Source organism: Carassius auratus, chromosome 16, assembly GCF_003368295.1.
Source record: "Carassius auratus strain Wakin chromosome 16, ASM336829v1, whole genome shotgun sequence".
NCBI classification, from domain to species: Eukaryota; Metazoa; Chordata; class Actinopteri; order Cypriniformes; family Cyprinidae; genus Carassius; species Carassius auratus.
The window spans coordinates 13,946,242-13,968,560 of record NC_039258.1 but is presented as its reverse complement, the minus strand read 5'-3'; the positions used below and the strand labels follow the sequence as shown (position 1 = coordinate 13,968,560).

The window sequence follows — 22,319 nt, the reverse complement described above, 5'->3', positions numbered from 1 at the left end:
TACTACGGTCTATTTAAACTGACCAGTGTAACCTTTTAAATGTTTAGTTGACTATTTTATTTTGATAATGAACAGACTGCGATGTAAGTTTGAATCGCTAGAATATACGTGTGCAGCAGGCTCCGGGGCGATCGAAACAGCTGAGACAGAAGAAAAATATATATATTTTCCACAAAAGTGTTTACTTTCATTTGTGCACACTCACAATAAAAACAGAAGATTTGTGCTCTTGTAAAATAAAGCAAACAAACAGAATGCGTTGTCATCCTTTTTGTTAGTTTTTTTTGTGAACTTATGGAGCGCCCACACTTCTGTTTTAAATCCGTTAATCTTAATTATTTAAGTCGGATATATTTCGCATAGCCTATTTAAAAAAAAACAAAAAAAAAACATGAAAACAAATTGTTATTTTTATGTTGGGCCTATTACTTAGTAGGCTATAAATTTTCCTTAAAGCATCCCATTTTGTCCCAGGGCTTAGAACCTGTGCCCTAGTCAGGTCCATGCAGAAACTTGTGAACGATGCTCGGCGTCACCGTTTAGTGACAGCAGTGAATGCTCCAGGAATGTGTCGGTCACAGCGCCTATTAATCGCTGTTTTGAATCCAGCAATTATTTATTTAGAAATGATAAGATCTGATTATGACAAGTGTGGTATAAAAGCTTTGTTTATTAGAGGAATAATAGGTTAACTGGAAAATGTTACATCGCGACCATGCTTTTGGACCCCATAGTCTTCATTTACGCGGCTTTGTTCTGGTTTGCCGGTTGGTCACGAATTTCCACAAATTCAGTATATTTAGGCATTGTTTCTTTTCCTAAATCTTCATAGTCTAACCCTCTAATTTCCCAGGTTTATTTTATTATCTTTCGCTTTTAATAACTGTTTTCGCATCTCTTACTGTGGTAAACATGGGAAGGGAAATTAAAGATTTCATGAATTAAGAATTCGTTCGATTTATTAATTTGTTCCCTTATTTCACTTAAATCATGGGTTATTTAGGGAACAAAATTAATGAAACATGGACAATTGCCACATTAATAATTCGTAGGAATGAATTAACAAGTTGTAGGAATGAATAACCTGTCCTGTCACTGTGTCCCGCAGCCCTGCAAAGCGCACGATATAAAACAGTTATCTGATGAAATGATTAATAACTACATTTCTATTGCTTTTAATGTTGAAGAACTTTTATGTTGTTTCTATTTTAGTGTACTTTAAAGTTTAAATCACATTAAAAGCTTAATTTGTACATTGTGAATGAATGATGATGCTTTTATATATCGTCACCGTCACTCACAGCCGCTCGCACGTGTTGAGTGCGCATGAGCCGCACGCAGCCCAACATTGAATCGGTTAACCGACCATCGACAGCTTTAATCGATTGCATCTCTTATCGACAATTAATCGATCATCGATTAATCGTTGACATCCCTAGTCTAGGCCAACCTGAAATTTTGGACTGACATTATAACACATCCATGATGAAGAATCTTGCAACACGCACATTCAAACTGAAATGAATGAGCTTAGGTATAATACTTAATACAAAGTAAGCATACTTACACATGCAAGCACATTGTTGTAAAATCTAGCGATTTAAAGTAAATGGTGGGTAACAAAATGCTTACTGCAAGTCTTCTCTTTATAACGCAATTTTCAGGTTTCACTGTAAACATAATGTGGCATAATTGCAAAATTTGATTCCTCCAGATAAATTAAGTGGTAAAGTTGTGAAATGTTATCATAGTGACTTTATAATTTATAGACATGAATGCAAATGGCAGATTTGTAAATAGAGCTGTATTAGTGAGCAGAATGATCCAATAAATGGTCTTCTGCTGTCATCTAGAGGTTAAAATGGCAATTCCATTGATTTTTGCGATTTAAAATGTACTTTTTTTTTTTATAGTTACAGAGGCAACTAATGTCGGAGCCCCATAAATTTTGCATGCTTGTCTACAATCATATGACACATGTGCTCACTTTTCATAAAGTTTTGGGTACACTATATCAAAGCCATATTATTACATATTATTACATGGTACCAAATGCAAATGTTGAATATTTCTTTTATAATTATTGACCTACTGTCTAAATCATGCAAATCTGACATTCTACACTTTTCTTCGCTTTGACCCAAGGATTCCTATTATTGAAAATTTTATAGTCTACAAGAAGCTGTCTAGGAGATATGAGCGATTTCACGTTTTTGTTCGCTGTAGTGCCCTCCCCATTGGCCGATTGATGTGAGTCTTTGCCTGGTTCTCTCCAAGTTTCATGTCTCTAGGCCTTACGGTTTGTTCTGCACAATCATTTTTTTGGTGGAAAATAATTAATAAAAATCATTACAATTACAATAGGTTTAAAGCATTGTGTGCTTGAACCCCTAATAACATTGCATATTTGACTGTATATAAATGAAAGTTTAATCATTATTAGAATTACAAACGTTATTCAATAAAGTCCAGTGAGTGATTTACATGTTGTTGCTGTTTGATTTAAAGGGATAATTCACCCAAAAATCTAAATTATATAAATAATAACTCACCCTCATGTCGTTTCAAACCAGTGAGACCTCCATTTATCTTCGGAACACAGTTTAAGATATTTTAGATTAAGTCCAAGAGCTCTCAGTCCCTCCATTGAAACGTGTATACTGTCCATGTCCAGAAAGGTAAGAAAAACCTCATCAAAGTAGTCCATGTGACATCAGAGGGTCAGTTAGAATATTTTGAAGCATCGAAAATACATTTTGGTCCAAAAATAGCAAAAACTACGACTTTATTCAGCATTGTTTTCTCTTCCGTGTCTGTTCAGTCAGTGTACGCCTTGAATGAGCACTTGCACAGATCTTGTCACTGCAAACGCGAGTTTGCGTCTTCTGGCTCTTTAATATTCAAACTGTCAGGGCTTAAATTAATTTAGTTTAAACTCGACTAGCAACGAGTGCTGTTAAGGTCTCACCTGCGCTGTCAACACATGACGATGCTACCAATGACAGTTATTCCAGCATACAACATAAAGAGTGACTGTTTTTTTTTTTTGTGTGTGTTTACTTGTAATGTATTAGGAAGCCAGAATGCGTATCCATCAACAGAAACATGCATTAGCCGGACTCTTTCTGTTTTACATGTTGTTTATAACAAACCGTATTACAGATGCATTGTCGTATTTAAGTTGAGCTGCAGTCGTAGTGTGTTGCGAACCGTGTGTGGACAACGGTATGGTTTGATTATTTTTTTATTTTTAACAGCGAACCATTGCACACCTAATTGTAATTGTCTCGCAGTTATTTAGTTTTGTCCTGTTGTTTGACTGATGAAAGGCAGTCATGTGTTTTTGTAACAACATTAAGATGAGTAAATTGACACATTGAATTAATTTGAATTCATTGCTTTCATTGCCTAATCTTGTATGACCTTAGGCCAAGCCATGGACAAGATAATTGAGGATCAGGAGGAGTTTGAAAAGGAGCACCGGTTTATGCAGGTATGAGCAGTTCCCAGGGATTTTGAGTTCAACCAACCTATAAGTATATTCTACACAATTGTTCTTGTGATTCCAAACAAACAAACAAAATTGTATTTTTCTTTTGCCTTCTGGTAGGAAGAGCAGATTCAAGCTGTGAATATGAGTGAAGTGCTGGGAGACACATCTTGGAAAGCTCCGATAAGTGGCAACATCCTCATGAGGGCCTCACAGGTCTCCTCTGAACTTGAGCCTGGGAACCAAAGTTATCTGCGTATTTCACTGGGGGAGTTTTTTCAGAGGCGCTCTGAAGCTCTGGGGTGCCTTGGGAGCACTGAAGAGGACAATGTTAAAAGGGTGAGGACTGTAAACTCGAAGTATATGTCTTCTAAGATAATATCCTCCCTGAAATCTAACCTCAAAGTTGTCTCATTTGGAGCACTCTGTGCAAATATTGTAAGATCACTTCCCATGATATGCATGAACTCAATGTGGGTCTTGAATGCAATGCAAGTCGATGCTGGTAGCAAATTTGGCGATACATTAAAAACTTTCCCATCATAAATGTGCCTCGAATGCTGTAGAGCAGAGGCATTCAGTTCTGTTCCTGGATGGTCAATGTAAAGATAAGTTTAGCTCAAACCTGTCTCAAACCTCAAACCACCCTTGCCTGGATGTTTCTAGGAGGGCTGTGCGATATGGACAGATATGGATATAATCCTATCTCGATATCCTTTATCCATAATATTTTTTTTTGTTTTGTTTTTTATTTTAGATTAATCGCTAAGTAAAGGTAAAACAAAATGTCTCTTGAATAGACAGATGGCAGAAAAATTATTTCTCTGGGGATAAAAAAAAAAACGTAAAAATAATGCACTGTGACTTTAATCCAGCTCGTGAAGTGCAGCAGAAATGGACTCCATGCAGAAACGATCACTGCATGGCTGCAGAAGACGGACCGCTCCTGGAGCGCATTGCCGGACTGCAGTCGCATGCAGTGTGAACACTCTGATCCGTTGACATGGGCGTGGAAAAAATACGCACACCAGACGGAGTGTGATCCTGGTGTTAATTGTATGTCTGCCTGATATGTCCTGTTTTAGTGCTCCATTTAGGCGCACTGCATTCTGATTGGTTCAGATAGCATACTTCGGGAGGTCTGGGGTGTGGAAAATCGAGCTACAATGCGATTAAGAAATTGCATACGCTCAAATGACGATTTTATAATTATTCTGATTAATTGCACAGCCCTAGTTTCTAGTAATTTTGAAGACCTTGATTTGCTGTTTCGGATGTTTAATTATAATTATAGCTAAACTCTGATAGAAGGTAGCCCTTCACAACCAAGCTTAAATATATAGTTATTCATTTATTTGTTTTTTTAGCCATCTTTTGGATACTTTATTACGTCCCCTGAGAAGAGGAAACCGGTTGCGTTACTTCGACCTTCAGATTTGTTCTCCAGGGGAAGCTCCATCAACATTGAGTCAGTTCCACAAAGTGATGCTGATGAGACGCTTAATCCAGGTGCGTTCAACATACTCATTAGTTATTTAATATTTTTTTGTAACATTTAATAACATTTTGATGACCTACATGTGATCTACAGATGATCTAGATAAGACTCTTGAGCCCAACACAGCTGAAGCCGCACATGAGAATAATGTGCAAACACAAAGTACTGAGGGACAGGTTTCCCAGGTATTGATAACCATTTAGCTTTAAACTGCTGCCACACAGTCTTTTGAAAATTAGCAAAAATGTTGATACTTTTTTTTTTGTGTCTAATTTTAGATCTCTGCACAATATGGAGATAAGGAGAGTTCTGGCCATTCAGAATCACCCAACTCCAGCAGCAATCTTCTGCTCAGCATTAGTACTATTGCATCTGCAATTGCTGATGCCTCCATCAGCTCAGATCCAGCTCAGCTCGCTGCTATGATCTTGGAGCTGTCTAAACGGAGCCGCTCTAAAAGCCATCAGCAAGTAGCAAAAGAGTCGATTAGAAGTCCTGATTCTGTAGCAGCCTCAAATCAAAATGGTCTGCTGGAGGATCTGCAGAAGACCACATCAGTGGGTGACCTTAGTACTCCTGACATGGAGAAATATCTGAAGAGGGCTGAGTTCTCAAGTAGTGACAGTGATGGATCCACCTCACAGTCCTGCTTGGACATCCTCACTTTGGCTGATAGTTTGGCCAGTTCTAACAAGCTGACTCAACAGCAGTTGGCATCTCTGGAAAATGAATTCCCCTGTAAAAAGGAAGAGCGTTTAGTTGCGGAAGAGCAAGCAGTAGGCAAGAAATGTCAAAATCTGGCAGGTAATGCATCTAGACAAACAGAGGGTACTCATGTTGTGTCACCAAATCCAAGGTCAGATGTCAAACGAAGTGGAATTCCTCGACCCAAGTCAAGCAGTTTACCATCTACCACTGCGCGTCCAGCCAAAAGATCTTTAGTTTCTGGGCAGTCATCATCATCTTCCACATCCTTCAAATCTGGCATTGAGAAAAACAAAAATGACTATCGTGCAGCACCTTCTACCAATAAAGGTATCACTGAATCCAAGGTCAAAATAGGTAAGGGTCAACCACAAGTGGCCAGCACTTCCACCACAGGTAACCGCTGCTATCTGAAAGGTGAAGGGACCACGTCAACTCCTGCTTTTGCCCCAAAGACCTCACCTGGCCTTCGCCGTTCGGAAGTATCGTCGTTGAAGACCTCCCCACTCAAACCCAAGACAACTGGAGGCCGGACAGACAGACCTGCCATTAACCAGGCAAGATCACCCAGAAGTCCTAAAGCCACTCAGTCAGTTTCAAAAGAGAAAATTGCAGCTGTTGATCGTCAGGATTCCCTGCCAACAACACAGGAAAAATTTGGTATCTCCTTTTCTTTTTCTTTGTAAACAAATACAAAACCTGCAGCATAACAGATTTAGCATGTTAAAAATCAGCATGAAATGTTGCTTAATTTAAAAAAATTAAGCACATCAACTTTTTTTTTTTTACTACTTTTTATTGAAGGCTCACCTGAGAGCAGTGCCCCTGGTATTGTGGAGGTCACCCATTGTAATTTCAGACCATCCACCTCCCCTCTTACCCACTCCAGTCCAAGCCAGACCTCTATTCCAAGTGGATATGGGTAAAAAATTGTTTCTGAACATCATCATCTAACAGAATTGCATATTGTATTTTTTTGCGGTGTAAGCGACTTTTATTCGTGAGGAGTGGAGATGATGCTTATTTATTTTTTTAATTATTGTTAATCCAAAATGTGTTTTGGAAATAGAGAGATGTCTCCGTGTTCCCCTAGTAGTGGAAAGGCTCAGAGGAGTCCTGCTGGTGATCCAGGTTCCCCTCAGTCCCATTGTTCAAGCCCATCTCTCAGTAGACTGACTTATCTTTCCATTAATGAGAACACTTGCATGCCCACTCCTGATCATCATAAGGTGAGTGTTTAACCCCATCTTAGTTTTATGTGGATCATAGTATAAACCAATTAGCTATTTAGAAAGTAAATTTGTTGCTGTTCCTTAAAAGCCTGGTCCCGTATTCATAAAGATTCTAAGAATCCTCTCAGAAAACTCTTAATTTAGCTTAAAAACTTTTACGTAGGAGTCTTAGCTTAAGAGCGATTCGGGACCGATCTGAGAGCAACTCTGAGTAAGGAAAAGACAAAAACTTTCATCTTAGTGAGGAGGCGGGGTTGACCCCGTTGCTATGTATGACACAATCTTTTTAAGACTGTGATTGGTTGGTTGTACAAGAAGGAAAAAAGAGTGATTTTAAGTATAGGGTCTATTATAATTCTCACTTTGAATTTACATGCGCAATTTTTCCTATTTGACCGTTCTCTCTTACACACACACACACACACACAAACAAACACACATTATATGTGTGTATCTAAATCCTTTTTTTTATTTACCATGCTTATAATTTCCTATAAGGTATTTGATTGGCTTAGAATGATAAAAATTGTTCCACTCTTTCCAGTTACAGTGATTGCTGTCCTATTTAAGTGGCGGTTTGAATGTTGGTTTAAATGTATCAAACATGGAATCAAAACCAAGAAGGGCAAGAAAGCCAAACTGGAAATTGGAACAGTATTTACTGTTAGCCCAGTTAGTGGATGAACACAAGGCCATTCTTAAAGGAAAATTCAAACGGGTGTCACAGCAAGGGACAAGAAGCAGACATGGGAGCGTATAGCACAAACTATTAATGGTTCATTCTCCCTTCTTGTGCGCACCTATAAGCCTGCTATATTCATAAATGCAGTTTTTTGAGGGAATGTCCAGTGGAAACGAAATGAACTGCGACACAATAAGATGTTCTGAAAGTGCTGTAATTGTTTGTCTGATCACTCTGCTTACAGAAGGTTGTGACAGACCCAAATCATCACTATTGCATTGTTGCATTTTCCCAGTTGCCAAATATCGTAATGTAGTGATTACTTTAATTTATATATTAAATTATAAATTATTATATAATCTATAGCGTCTTATTAACTCACTGTCATCCATTGTCTGCAACACATTTCTTCAGCCTCTTCGTCTTTCTGCCATTTTCTCCTCTGCTAAAGAAACTCTTAAGCCTCTTAAAAGTGCTCGTCTGTGCTCCTAACAAGTTTGACCTCAAGAGCTCTTTTAAGGGTTAAGATGCTTTCTGAATTACTTTTTTGTTTACTAGGATTTTTTCTTTAATTTTAAGAGGAAACGCCCACATTTCTAAGAATTTTCTTAGAATTTTGTCACTAAGAGCTACTTTTTGCATTAAGATTCTTTATGAATACGGGCCCTGATGTCTTCTAATCAGTGTTGGGGGTAACGTGTTACGTGAGTAACACAAGTTACCTAATCCGATTACTTTTTTTAAGTAACTAGTAAAGTAACCCATTACTTTTTAATTTACAAAAAAGTAACGCCAGTTACTTTGTTTTCCATTTATTGACTGAAAAGTCTCCTGTCCCCATATTGGGAGAAATTGGAAGTATAGAGGCGCTGTGTGCGATGAGTGAACATGATGTAGTTCTAGATTAAATGTGAAGTAAGGAATCACTGCCGACGGGCCGATTAATAGAAATATAATGCACACCCAAGGTTGTGATGCAGCCACGACCACACCTCAAAACATGGATCAGATGATATATTTAAAGGGAAAACATTCCAAAACATCATTTAAAAGTTGGTAATGGAGGTTGAGCCATTGATAGCATTCTAATGCAGTTATTAATGAAGTTGTTTGAAAGAGCGCGAGAGACAGAGACACATAGAGAAAGAGAGAGAGCTTGTGTGAATTAGGCTGCTGCAGGGTCTCTAAGCAGCGCTATTACCTCGCTAGTGAGAAATGCTGTGTATTTCCTTTTGGAAAATGCTCTGTATTGTTGTTGTTGTTTTTGTTAGTCCTGTAGCTTCCGTTATTACAGCTTTACTATGCGAAGTGATATGGAACTGTAATGTGCTCGGGAGAGCTTTTACATTTGCTTTAAATAGAACTTCTTCTATTAAAAACAGTCAAGCCATGCTCATATTTAAAAAGCAACAGGAAAGTAATGAAAAGTAACGTAAAGCATTACTTTCCATAAAAAGTAAATAAGTAACGTAATGAGTTACTTTTTTTATGGAGTAACACAATATTGTAATGCATTTCTTTTAAAAGTAACTTTCCCTGACACTGGTTATGATTGATGCTAGGGCTGGAAGATAAAACGATAACGATAATTATTGCTAGTGCTGGAGGATATGGCCAAAATTTATATCACAATATATTTCTTAATTTCGGTCGATCCGATATAATTCCGATAACGACCACTATTTAAAAAAAAAAAAAAAAAAACAGCGCAAATAAATTAATGTTCACCTTTTTATTTGTATTTAGCTTTCATATAAACATGTGAAATCATTGTCAAATAATTGTTTCAGACTCACCTAATTAATATTAATATCTTTAACTTCAAACTATAGGCTAATATAACCTACCAGATTTTTTTTTTTTTTTTTTAAGATTACTCTTCTGCTCACCAAGCCTGCATTTATTTGATCCAAAATACAGCAAAAACCGTAACATTCAGATTTTTTTTTTTACACTAAATTAACTGTTTTCTATTTGAAAATATATTCTAAAAAACAATTTATTCATGTGGTCATTCCAATATTCTTATTTGCTGCTCAAAGAACATTTATTATTATGTTGAAAACAGCCGAATATAATTTTTGAATGTACAGTTGAATCTCTTTTACTATTCTCCAGAAAAACACCTCAATGGCTCTAAGCACTACTATAATCAGAGCCAGTCCAACTCCTCCAGTGGAACCGTTCGATAATGTAAATGTTCTGAGTTCTTCAAAGAGTCCAGAGCCTCTTTGCCACTCTGAAATTCCTGGCCTCAACCAAAAGACCTCTGAACTGGGCTCACGTAGCCAAAGTGACTCCCGTAAAGACTACGAAAATGAATACTCTAAGGGCAACCGCCAGTCTGAGCCTGCACCGAGCTTGTACGCTCAAGTGGATTCTGGGTACTCAAGCAAGCTGAACATTCAGCATCCATCTGGGACAGCATCAGAACAGGCACACCAAGCATTGCCTCGTGTCTTGGGGTCTGGATCTTGTTTTGGGGCTGCAGATGACATGACATATGGGTCAGTACCCAGCTACACCTCCCAGGGTGCACTGACAAACCTTCCCAACCTCATAACAGGGCGTTGCCTCTTTAGTTCCCAACTGGCACAACAGTATCTGAGCTCAGAGGGGCCTCTACATGCTCCTCCCTATCAGATTGGAGGGCCATCTGGTATATATGGAGTATCGGCTGCAGTGCCTGCTGGAAACCCATCTATGGGACATATGCATGTACCTGGGCATACAAGTCTTCAGTCTGGTTACCTGAACTCTGGTCAACAACATCCACCTCAGTATCCAGTCAGCAAGACCTATGGACAGCCAAATGTTGGGTCATGGGCTGGACGAGATCTTGCAGACCTTAGAAGTAAGTGGAAAAATGTTAATGTATTTTAAAGACATTAGTGGTATGAAGGAAATTGTGTAAAAAAAACACCAAATAAACAAACAAATGTTTTTCTTCAGTTCAAGTGATGGTTCCAAATGAGCTGAAGTTTCCCAATTCTTGCTGTGTGGGAATTGCCTCTCAGACGTCCCTCAACATCTTCAACCCCTCGGAGCGCTGGCAGCAAGTTTCAATCTCCATCACAAGCCTATCCATTGATGGAGAGAAGGTTCGAAATCTGTCAGATGTAGTCTAGATCAGTGGTTCTCAACAAGCTGGCCTCCGCGCACTCCAAGATGACTTAAATTATATACAATAATACAAAACCAGCTTTAAAATATTTTCGCACAGCCAAAATACCCATGTATTTCCCTTTCTCAACATTCAAAACAAGCTTCGGATATTTTTGTGGTCAGTGGGGGACCTACAGAAAGGTTGAGAACCAATGGTCTTATGGAGACATGTCTTTAGTCCACTTTTATGTGCAGTATTATAAATGTCATTTCATTACAGGTGGAGTCTATCCCATTCCAGTGGCTGATAGTACAGAATAGGACCATAATTGGACCCAAATGTACAGAAGAACAGAGGGTTTTATTTATAGCACCAAGGGCTGGACTGTATCAGTATACTCTCAGTGTGTCATCTTGGCCTGCATCTGCAGAGTCAGAGACTGTGGCGCATGCAGAAGTCTTTGCTAAGAAAGTGGTGCTGATCGCTATGGCTGAGAACCCTGTGGTTGAGGTTAGAGTTCTCTTTGTCCTTGTTGCCAGTGTCAGAGCACTAAAACTACATGTATTTTTTTTTTTTTTTTAATGCACAGGATTAGTAGTATGATTTTATGACAGTTTTATCCTTGAAATTTGTTAATTTTTCTGTAGGTTTCTTTTAGAAGTTATATTTAATCCATGTAAAATGTGCAAAAATGGAGAGCTTTTTTCGTTCTTTTTCATGAATAGGTTGATGTTGGAAAGACTGGCTGTCTGGACTTTGGGGACATGCCGGGGGGCAGTACTAAGGCCCTGCTGCTCAAGCTGGTCAACAGGACTCATGCCACTGTGCCTATTCGACTAGTTATCAGTGCGGTCAGTGAGATCTGTCTGTTTGGATTGGAAGTTGTGTATGATGTATTTCTGTATGTCTATAAGACTTCTGCCTGAAAGCTTAGACCTCATCCGATGGGATGTTGAACAAATTAAAGGACAGAAGTTTTGTCTCCCACAGAATGCATCAGCATGGCATTGTTTCGGCTTCTCTAAGAGCCCAGTTGCCATGACCACGGATGGTTCCCTTCATCCTGGCTCAAGTATGACCTCGCTTTCACCTTCATCAGTCATAAACCATGTGCTGCATGCCAGTTATGCAGAGGTGAATATTTCTTTAAATTGCTTTCTGATTTGATACCAGTTTTGACTGTTTAAATACATTTTTATTCTTTCTTCAGAATCAAGAAACCTTCTTGGTGTGGGTTCATTTCAGTGCACCTCAGAAGTACATTTCAAGTTCAGGTGGGCATGTAAACCTAGACACTGATACAGGTTGAACATTTCTCAACTGGTGTCTAGTTTTATTTTAGTATCATTGAGTTACTATTCTAGTTTTAAACTCCCGTCTATATAGCAAAAAGGATCACAGACTGAACTTGAGATGCTGTATTTTTTGATGCAGGTGAGTTGGGGCCAGCTGATGAATACAGTGCACGGGTGGATATTGAGGTGGACAGTCCAGGCCCCAGTCATGTGATTCAGAGTGTAGCCCTGAGGGCAAGGTCAGGCACTCCCAGAGTGCATGCACCCAAAGACCTACAGGTAATGAATAAAACCGATCGCTACAAGACACACTTAGCTTTTTGAGGTTATGAAATGGCTTTAGTTTTATCTTTTTATTAATTCATTTGATTATTTACTTGTTTGCTGTTGCTTATTTACTACCTGAATGTCTGCACAGACGGTGTGCCTTCAGGCTCCTTTGGGGCAGACAGCCAAGCAGAAACTTCCTTTAAAGAATGCAGGCAACATTGATGTTCTACTCAGACTAAAGGTACCTGATCACGAGCTTTACTTTTTAACACTATTGTATGTTTCAATTCGACATTGACTATAAATAGCCTAGAATGTGCCTGGCATCAACACCACAGTGTTAATCTATGCATCTTAGCCCTTGCTGTGGATTCACTCCTCGTCTTTCTGGCTATTTTTCAGAGTACTGATGGAGACAGCTGTTTCACTGTGAGACCAGAGGAACTGACTCTGAAAGCTGGAGAGGAGCAGGGTGTGGTGGTCTCCTTCACTGCCCAGGACAAACAGAAACTCAGGGAGAGGCATGTTCACTCAGATTGATTCAACAGATTGTATTTTGAATCCTTTTTGTTGGCAGTTTTCATTTTTTACTTGTATTAATTGCTATACTATTCAGATTGTCTGAAATGTAGTTTGACTTCTTAAAGGGGGAAATGTATTGTTAAAATATTCTTGGTACTTTGGCTTTTGCACCGCATAGTTCTAGCCTAGGAACAAGCCATCATGGTGGTTTCCAGAAAACCAGTTTCCCCATCGGCCGTTTTCCTGGTTTCATGGGCACCAGCAATGGGATCTCTGAAGCAGCCTCCAGTGATGTCTTTATCTTGGTCGAATTAATGAATAGAGGACACTGTGATTAGAGCTGTTTTCATGTGTCGTGGGTTTCTTGATAACATTAATGGGATGTTCAACGCACAATATACGCTAATGAATGTGTAAAAATCGGACTAAATCTATGACAACTTGAAGTTTTACATATCATCGAGGCTGAGAAAAAAACAGCCCTGCAGACAAATAGCTAAATGCCATTATCGCTGATTTCAATATATTAACAAATGTGGCCTTTTTTGAAAATCAGCGTACATTTGCATCACTGGTATTTCCTATAGGACTGTTTTAAACCCTACTCTGAAGTATGAGATAATTCCGTTTCCCCAAATGGAGTTCCTAGAACTAAAAAAAAATAAAAACAAATTTCCTGCAGTGTGAAAATTCCAAAAAGCATGTACAAAAAAAGTACTAAAGTACTTTCGAGTAACATTTAATTTCTTTTCTCAGCATGTTGACGATTTTGGTTCTACCCAGCGGACCTCAGTATGAGGTGATGCTGAAAGGAGAGACGGTCCAAGGAGTTTCTGGGAAAGCAGTATCTTCACCTGCCGTGTCCTCACAGGCTGAGGTCCCACCCATCCTCTCCAACAAGCAGTTCATGGCATGGGGAGGGGTTACCCTAGGCAGAGCAGTGTGAGTTTACATAGCCATAGAAACTGCCATTCATAAAAATGATTTGGATGGAGATGATGCTTTTGTGTTTGTAGGCAACAGAAACTGGTGCTAAGGAACAATTCACCCACTACATCACAGCAACTCAGACTGCTCATTAGGGGCCAAGACCAAGACGGTTTCCAGGTAAGCTAACACATTGAGATATGTAGTTTTAGACACTTAGATCTATAATATTTGGAGCTTCTAATGAGACCCGATGATGAAAGTATATGAAGTGCTAAAATGATTAGTATAAAATAAAGTATTTTATAACAATAAGTAAAGCAGTATTTTGCCATGTGAGTAATCACAGGTAATGGATGAACCACAATTATGAGCAGCCAGCCAACCAGTTCATTGGTTTTCAGTATATTCACATCTGTCTATCCATTTATCCATTCTCCCACTTGTCTGTTTCCGTGAATCTCATCCCTGCAGCTGCAGAGCTCATTCGGCCCAGATGAGCGACTGACACGTAACCGAGAGCTGTCAATTAAACCCAAAGAGGATGTGACTGTTCATCTGCTCTTTGCTCCCACCCGTGTTGCATCCATGCTGGCCAAACTGGAGATCAAGCAGTCTGCTGCACGTGCCTCCCAACCTGGGGTCAAGTTCACTGTGAGTTTATTAATAATGCCTCATAAACCGTAACACTGTTGTAAATACTAGAGGTCGACCGATAGTGGATTTTGCTGATACCGATAGTTAGGTTGGACCACACTGGCTGATACCAATTAATTAACCGATTATTTTTAAAATGGATACTGAACAAAAAAGTAGTAGTAATAATAATAGTAATAGAAAATGTAGGAATTAACACTCTCTAACAAGGAACAATACAGTTTACATTTGGATATTGTACGTGTCGTGTTCAGCTCAAGCAGTGGTCTAAAACAGTTTATTTATTCACCAAACAGAGACAAGTTTACTTCAGGAATTAACTATGAGGCATAAATGAGTTTGGTGTTTAAAAAAAATGGAGCAAACGGAAAGTAAAAGGGCGATCTATATTACAGCTCTATAAATGACGCAAACAGACTTTATTAGAGCCACAGAAAATAGAAAATACATTATGTGCTGTACATTAATGTAAATTTGGGAATATAATGTAATTTAGTGGAAAACTTTGTGAATGGTGGTCTGTGGCGCAGCAGGATTTTCTCACTGTGTTTAGCGTGGAGTATTACGTCTAAAAAAATAGCCCATGCTGTCAGTGATTTGACCACTTAGAGGCTGCTCTCAAATTGTATAATGACCACAGACCCTTCTCAGCCGCTCCAGCAACGGATTCAACCCCAGAAACTATCTGCATGGATTTTTGCAGATAATCGTTAGTTCCATCAAACAAATATCGGTGCCGATTAATCTGCAAACCCGAAACATCGGTTGACTTCTAGTTAATACTTGGTTTTACATTTTAGCGTGTTGTTCTCAGATCCCTCTGTCAGGCTATGGTGGCACGAGTAACGTGATCCTGGAGGAGTTGAGGAAGCGTTCTGAAGGCTATGTGGCCACGCTGAGTGGAGTGCAGGCAGGACGTGTCAGTAAGCTCTGTGTGTGCGTGCGAAACACGGGTTCACGTGCTGCTTTCGTGAAAGCCATACCCTACAGCAATCTTCAGACTCGAGCCGTCATGGACTCCACTGTTATTAGCTTGTCCCCTTCACAGTTTGTGCTGAAAGAGCGGACACAGGAGGTGAGCTAAGTGCATGTTTGTTTTGTTTTTTAATGCCGGTACATGCTTGGAAGATTTATCAGTGCCGTTTCTGCAGGTGATCACAATAGCGATGAAGGCTTCACGCAGAGAGCATGCTCTCTGTCAGTCTGGAGCAGCTCTTCTTGCCACTGTCTGCCTCTTCTGTGGGGACGAGGTCTCTCGACAACAATTCAGGAAGTCAGTGAATTCTCAGCTTATATAAGAATATTTTTAAACATTTTAGTGTTAAAATAGGAACTTATTTCTTTTTTACGTTTTTCAACAAAAAATTTTCAACAAACCAAATAAAAATGTATGCTTTCTAAGAGCCCTGTTTTCAATTCAATTCAAAGTATGTCAAACAAACAAAAGTTTTGCATGCAGCCATTTATAGTTCACTGTAGACCTTTTTAGAAATGAAATACTAGCATATTATTCCCACTTACCAGCTAGAGATATGACCGTCCTGATATTCTTATTAAATGTGAACTTAATCTGTGAGAAGACTGTTAAGTGTATTTTTACACATTCTGTGATGTGAAAACACATTTTGTAATTGTTGTTTTTTAAATCTCTTTTCAAGGTTACTACGAATCAAACCAGAAGCGGGGAATAAAGTACTGTCTGAGAACAGCTTATTGAAAAGTATCCCGTTTGATGAAATGTTCCTTGGAGAGGAGCAGGTTCAGGAGGGTAAGACGGCAAGGATTTGCTCAGTTTAATTCGTTTAATCAATTATCTGGCCTTGATTGTGGCTTTATTTGTTTTCAGCCTATGATCTGCCTCAAAGGCCAAATGAAGCCCAGATTTTCTATGGCAACATGAGCAAAGTTATGCTGTCGCTATTTGGCACTACGGAAATGTCGGACTCTGGAGAGAGTGACCATATGGAGTCCGTCAGACCTTCACAGCGGCACACCTCTGAATCAGACAGGTAAAATTCTTTGATAAATAATATACTAAACAGAAACGAATGCTTTCAGATTTCAGCATGCTGATGAAGTTAATGTGTAGTTCTCTACTCAGCGGTCTGGGGTCATCGGGCCGCTACATCAGTAATGCTTCCCTGGATGTGCTACCGGTCAAAGGTCCTCCATTAATTCCATCGGAACCTGTGCTGAAACAAACAGAGCTGAACCTGGAGAACACCTGGAGCATCAAACCCGAACAGCTGGTTCTCACTGCACCCACTATCAGTAAGACACATTGGAGTTTAAAAAGGACTTCAGGTGGTTTAATGAATGTTGTTTGACTCACTGAGGAAGTGAATGCTTCCCCCTCCAAATGTTGTCTTCTGCTTGTTTGTTTGCAGACAGTGTGGCTGACACCAGACATGTACAGATATTGAACCGCTCAAACAAAGAGCTGAGCTTTGAGCTCTCCTGGCCAGCACACTGCCTGACCATCACCCCACAGCACGGAGTCATTGAACCTCAGTATGAGACTCGCATATAAACAAACATCGGGAAAATCAATGACCTCACCTTTTGTTCTCATTTTTAATTAAATGTACATGGCTTTTTATAAATGTTTAGCATGTATCAAAATCTTGTTTTTTCAGGAGCCACTTGCAAATCCTCATCAGTCCCAATCCTTCTCTTGCAACCAAATCCTCCATGCTGCCCTGGAGTGGACAGATCTATGTACAGTGTGATAATCAACAGAGGGTATTCATTTCTGGAGATTTGTGTGTTGTCTGAATGAAAAGGGAATGTTCAAGTTTTTAAGGATTGTAGACATGTTTCTAGTTCATAACATGCGATTGAATGTACAGTAATGAACTTGCATTAGGCAAGTTTTTTGAGGTTTACGTGAATTTTTCTGTATAAAGTGGAGATAGACAATACAGTGCTGTTCAAAAGTTTTTTTTTTTTTTTATAGATTAGTTTCTTATGTGCATCAATGTTGGATTTATTTGCTCACAAATTTAGTGAAATCTTACTGCAATTTAAAATAAGTTTTCTATTTTAATGTAATGGCGATTAATTACATCCAGTTTTTGTTTACATGTGTTTACTGCATTTGTTCAGTATATTCAGTAATATATATATTTGTTTTGTTTCAATGTACACTACTAATCAAACGTTTGGGGTCATGTGGCACTGAAGGCTGGAGTAATGGCTGAAAATTCAGTGCTGCACCACACAAATAAATATTTTAAAGCACAGTTTGTTTTTTGATCAAATAAATCCAAGCCTTGGTGAGCAAAAGAGACTCCCTTAAAAAAACATAAACTTTAGAATGAGTGTAGGTGAAAATTAACACTCTCTGTAATGCCCATCCTCATATCTCTTTCTCTAAAGTCCATTAAAGTTCAGATCCGGCAAGATCTGGCCATGGATGTTTCTGCCACTAGCTGCGCCATGGACCACTCTTTACGCCCACTGCCACCTCAGGCTGAGACCCCTACCGTCCCAGGACAGAAACCTCAGAGCAGCAGCACCCAGCCTCATGTTGAGATCAAGAACCGAACGCTGGTCTTCCCTCCCACTGCCTCTGGAGAATCATCAGGTAACTGAATACTTTATTTGTACAGTAAATTATTACTGATTTGAGACAATGACTTTCAGTAAGATTCTGAAATCTTGGCCTATTAGAATATAAAAGGAAAACGATTGTTTTCTTTGCAGAATGTTCTCTGGAGCTGGAGAATCATGGAGAGGAGGTCAGATGGTACCTCTCTTCTTTTGCTCCTCCGTATGTAAAGGTGTGTGATGTCGGCGGTTATGTAAGCATTTTGAAAGCTTTAGTTCCTGGGGGATTTATTGATTTTGACTTCACTGTTGTCTGTTGGATCAGGGCGTTGATAGCAGTGGAGATGTTTACCGTGCCACATACTCTGCCTTCAGATGTGAGAAGGTATCCGGGACTCTGGGGATTCAAGAGAGGATGCAGGTGGGGTGTGGACCGATCATCTCGTCTCTGACAGAGCTAGAATTTTCATTAAACTGATTTAAGTTTTCCGTTTTGTTTTGTAAATAGATTCCATTCACTTTCCTTCCACGCGACCGGGGAGATTGTGCACAGTTTTGGGATTTGGAATGTCACCCGACAGCCAGACCTCAGCATAAGAGCCGTGTTCGCTTCCAGTTGTGTGGCACTGTGAGTCTAATGAACACAGACGACTTCTTTTTCTGTATGTGTGTTTCATAGCTAGGCTAAACTAATGTAACTGCCCTAGTAATTTGCCTTCTAACATCATTGACCATTCGCTAAAAGTGCCATTCCAGTCATAAATTACCCAAAGCTAGAAAGAAAAAAGGACACTAATGCAGAAGAAGGAATGGTAGTACTACTTCCCTGTTGAGTGTATTGATTCATGTGTGCAGGGAATAAGAGCAGGAGAAGCATTGAGTGTTAAAGAGAATACCTCACTGGTGAAAACAGAAGCCACTGTGAAGAACAGGAAGAGACTGGATTCTGTAGGCTCCAAGACTGGGTAAGGCTTGTGTTCCTGTTAGAAATCTGATCTATAGAGGAGGCTAAAATGTCATAGGCATATTGTGCTATTTCGAATTCGTTCAGATCTTCGACTGAGAATCAGAAGAGGGGCGTTTATGCACCTCAGAGTCTGTACACATTTCCTGCCACACGAGTGGGCGCCACCAGCTCACTGAAGGTCAACTTCAGAAATAACTCCTCCAACGCACACGAGGTGAGAACGTAGGACTGCACTAGTCATTACACACTAAATAAACAAAAATCAGATGACAAGTGTAAAGCGGCAGCAATAATGTCGCTTGACAGTTTCCATGTGAAAAAGACTTTAAAGCAATAGTTTGCCCATAAATGAGAATGTACTTGCATTTAGAAATTTAGCAGTACATCACTTGCACACCAAAGGATCCTCGGCAGTGAATGGGTGCCGTCAGAATGAGAGTCCAAACAGCTCATAAAAGCATCGTTAATTAACATCTGTGAAGTGAAAAGCTGTTTGTAGTAAAGGCCTTTCAAACTTGAAGTCCTCAATATTATTGATTTCTCCAGTTAAAGTGATTTATTTCATTTGATTCAGGAAAGAAATCTGCAGAGATCAAGCACTGTTTACATATCAAAACAGATTAAAAAAAAAAGTTTACTTAACTATTATGGACTGGTATTTTGAGCATTAATTGATGGACTGTGATTTACTGTGATGCTTTTATCAGCTGTGTGAACTCTCATTTTGATGGCACCCATTCCCTTCAGAGGATTCGTTAGTTAGCAGTGATGTAAGGCGAAATTTCTCCATCCGTTCTGATGAAGAAACAAATCTATCTCAGATGGCCTGAGAGTGAGTACATTTTCAGGAAATGTTGACACTTGGGTGAGCTATTTAAGAGGTCACAGGGCAACCATTGAAATATAAAATACATTCAAGTCTAACAAATTCAGTCACAAATGGTCTTTGCATGTTGATGAGTGCAGTGTTATTACTGCTTGTCCTAAATGTCTGGCATGAAACTTAATTTGAGGTTTTCTAATTGACTTGCAGCTTACATTCATAAGTCCTAAAGAGCCTTTCCACATCAAGCATTCAAATTATTCTCTAAGGTGAGTTACAGTCTCTTGTTTACTCTTACACTAGTAGTAGAAAGTCTTAGTGTTTGCAAAAGCCAATTTAAGGAAAAAACCGCAAGTAGAAAGCTTTTATTGAAGCGTTCCGTGTCACTTCCTGCTGCCGGTGCCTGATGTGAAGGCTCTGATTCAGAGCTCAGCCACAGGTCAGATTTTAGTGTGTGTGGTTTGTGGCACAATATGCATCTAACTATATGCATGTATTTGTGTACTAAATGTGTGGTGTCTTAAATCATGTTTAGTTTAAATTTTAAACTGACAAACTTCCAGTATTTAGTTATTCGTACTATATCAGCTGGTGAGAGATTTCTTGTGTTGATGTGCAATTCACTTTGTTTCCATATACTTTTTTTGTTCTGGAGCGTTATAAGCTAGTTTGGTTAACTAGGTCTGTATATTTTATTGCCTTTGATCCTTTTTCCTTGTGCTTTCCTAGATCTCAACACTACATCAACCTCCCTGTTCAGTTCGTGCCGGCCGCTGCAGGCCAGTTTTCCGGCACGCTGCTCGTACAGACGGACACGGACGCTAAACTGGCCATAGAGCTCCGTGGAGAAGCCTTGCCATGAAGAGCAGCTCAACATAGCCACTCGCCGCCAGCAGAGGACACTGCAGGACGAAGATAATGATGAAGAGACATTACTTGAACGCTTTTCATCTAAATGCTTTGCAAAAGAATGTTTTCCACCACCCTAGGTTTTTGTGACTGCTGTCATCCTATAGTTATGGTTTTTTGGATAAGCACCATGCAGTATGGATATTATATATCCAGAGTCTCAACTTTGTCATCATTTTTGATATTTTGCCACAGTTTCACCTTTGTAGCACCGATATAAAAGATATCAGTTTTTAACATTTTCTAGGATTTGTTTCCTTTTGTGTAAATGTTAATATGAGCTCATTGTTGATAGTGTTATCACATAATGAAGATGGACGGATATTTTAAAGAAGGATCTGAATCACCATTAGTTGAAAATTGCACAATTGTTTTTTTGTGTGTGTGTGTGTGTGTCCTATGTATTTATTTTAAATCAGTTCTTGATAAATAAAAATTCTTAATTTTATTTTTTGGTAAGTTGTCTTAATGTGTATCCCATCTTCACAATTTGTGTCCTATTTATGCAAAATGATTTATTTTATTAGGCAATCAACATTTAATTAATTTAAACATTTAAATCAACATAAATCATATATATATATATATATATCCTATTAATTTTTTCAATTCAAAGCAAGAATTAGATTTTAAAATTATAGACACCAGAGCCATGTTCTGCCTTTAAGAATTCTGTTCAGTAGCTAATAATCTAAAAAGGAAAAAAAAATGCACTAGGATGATCAAAAATGATTTGAATTAGAACTGGTGGCTGTTGTGTTTTGCCCATTCCCATTTGAATAAACTCATTATCTGATCACTTCCTCAATGTATTCATAGATTTCTTCATATTTCTAACGCAATCGAACAAGCAAGTAATTCAAAATAATCCACAATTACAATAGAGAACACTATTCTGAAGTTTCTTGAAACTTGAAAATCTTATTGTTGGTCAAATATTAACTTACAAAGTCACTTACAAATTCATTTTAGAATTTGTAAGAGTGTTAGAATTATGTTTCACCGTAATACGGTTTCTTCTGTACTTTATATTAATTTCATACAGCCTTGTGAGGCATATAAGATACTTATAACATTCAATAATTACAAACATTTGTGAGTTGTGTATATATAGTGTATATAAAACTCTTTCTCTCTCTCTCTCCATTTATATCAGTGCTGTCAAACTATTAATCACATCCAAAATAAAAACATTTGTTTACATAATATATGTAAGTACTGTGTGTATATATAAATGACACACACATACAGCATATATTTTGAAAATATTTCCATGTATATATTTACATTCATATAAATTCTATATTTAATATAGAAACTTAACTTATTTCTTAAATATAAACATGCATGTGTGTTTATTTATATATACATGATAAATATACACAGTATAAACATGTTAACAAAAATGTTTATTTTGGATGCGATTAATCGTTTGACAGAACTAATATATATATATATATGTGTGTGTGTGTGTGTGTGTGTGTGAATCTCAAACAAATCACAACACTGTTTAAAAATAGCACCTGTATTCTCTAGCACCCAAAACTGGGAACCATATTCGAGAACTGCTGTTTCAAACTAGACATATATGAAAATCATATGAAAGCAATTCAAGAAAGTGAATCAGAAGCCATACCTGAGTGGAGTGTACAGTTAGACTAGAAAGAGTCTCCTCGCTGCTGAAGCC

General features: G+C 38.6%; 1 protein-coding gene across 7 annotated transcripts in view; it reads left to right on the top strand.

Moving 5' to 3' along the window:
- cep192 (centrosomal protein 192) overlaps window positions 1-22,319 on the top strand; it is a 35,563-nt gene that overhangs the window by 12,313 nt on the left and 931 nt on the right. For 3 of the 7 annotated variants that reach the window (XM_026284194.1, XM_026284186.1, XM_026284187.1), the window contains 34 exons: window positions 3,429-3,493; window positions 3,611-3,829; window positions 4,858-4,999; window positions 5,082-5,173; window positions 5,267-6,353; window positions 6,498-6,615; window positions 6,763-6,922; window positions 9,726-10,461; window positions 10,560-10,708; window positions 10,993-11,223; window positions 11,439-11,564; window positions 11,704-11,847; window positions 11,924-11,987; window positions 12,148-12,287; window positions 12,427-12,519; window positions 12,681-12,799; window positions 13,557-13,742; window positions 13,817-13,907; window positions 14,202-14,381; window positions 15,199-15,459; window positions 15,536-15,657; window positions 16,043-16,152; window positions 16,231-16,393; window positions 16,474-16,655; window positions 16,772-16,895; window positions 17,021-17,126; window positions 17,763-17,970; window positions 18,090-18,166; window positions 18,259-18,354; window positions 18,442-18,561; window positions 18,789-18,898; window positions 18,985-19,114; window positions 19,934-19,992; window positions 20,453-21,025. In XM_026284194.1, the coding sequence (XP_026139979.1) occupies window positions 3,429-3,493; window positions 3,611-3,829; window positions 4,858-4,999; window positions 5,082-5,173; window positions 5,267-6,353; window positions 6,498-6,615; window positions 6,763-6,922; window positions 9,726-10,461; window positions 10,560-10,708; window positions 10,993-11,223; window positions 11,439-11,564; window positions 11,704-11,847; window positions 11,924-11,987; window positions 12,148-12,287; window positions 12,427-12,519; window positions 12,681-12,799; window positions 13,557-13,742; window positions 13,817-13,907; window positions 14,202-14,381; window positions 15,199-15,459; window positions 15,536-15,657; window positions 16,043-16,152; window positions 16,231-16,393; window positions 16,474-16,655; window positions 16,772-16,895; window positions 17,021-17,126; window positions 17,763-17,970; window positions 18,090-18,166; window positions 18,259-18,354; window positions 18,442-18,561; window positions 18,789-18,898; window positions 18,985-19,114; window positions 19,934-19,992; window positions 20,453-20,585 (6,143 nt within the window). In that variant the 3' untranslated portion in view covers window positions 20,586-21,025. Of the gene's footprint in view, window positions 1-3,428; window positions 3,494-3,610; window positions 3,830-4,857; window positions 5,000-5,081; window positions 5,174-5,266; window positions 6,354-6,497; window positions 6,616-6,762; window positions 6,923-9,725; window positions 10,462-10,559; window positions 10,709-10,992; window positions 11,224-11,438; window positions 11,565-11,703; window positions 11,848-11,923; window positions 11,988-12,147; window positions 12,288-12,426; window positions 12,520-12,680; window positions 12,800-13,556; window positions 13,743-13,816; window positions 13,908-14,201; window positions 14,382-15,198; window positions 15,460-15,535; window positions 15,658-16,042; window positions 16,153-16,230; window positions 16,394-16,473; window positions 16,656-16,771; window positions 16,896-17,020; window positions 17,127-17,762; window positions 17,971-18,089; window positions 18,167-18,258; window positions 18,355-18,441; window positions 18,562-18,788; window positions 18,899-18,984; window positions 19,115-19,933; window positions 19,993-20,452; window positions 21,026-22,319 lie in introns of those variants that run through there. The other 4 variants (XM_026284191.1, XM_026284188.1, XM_026284192.1 and 1 more) reach the window with 4 other exon arrangements.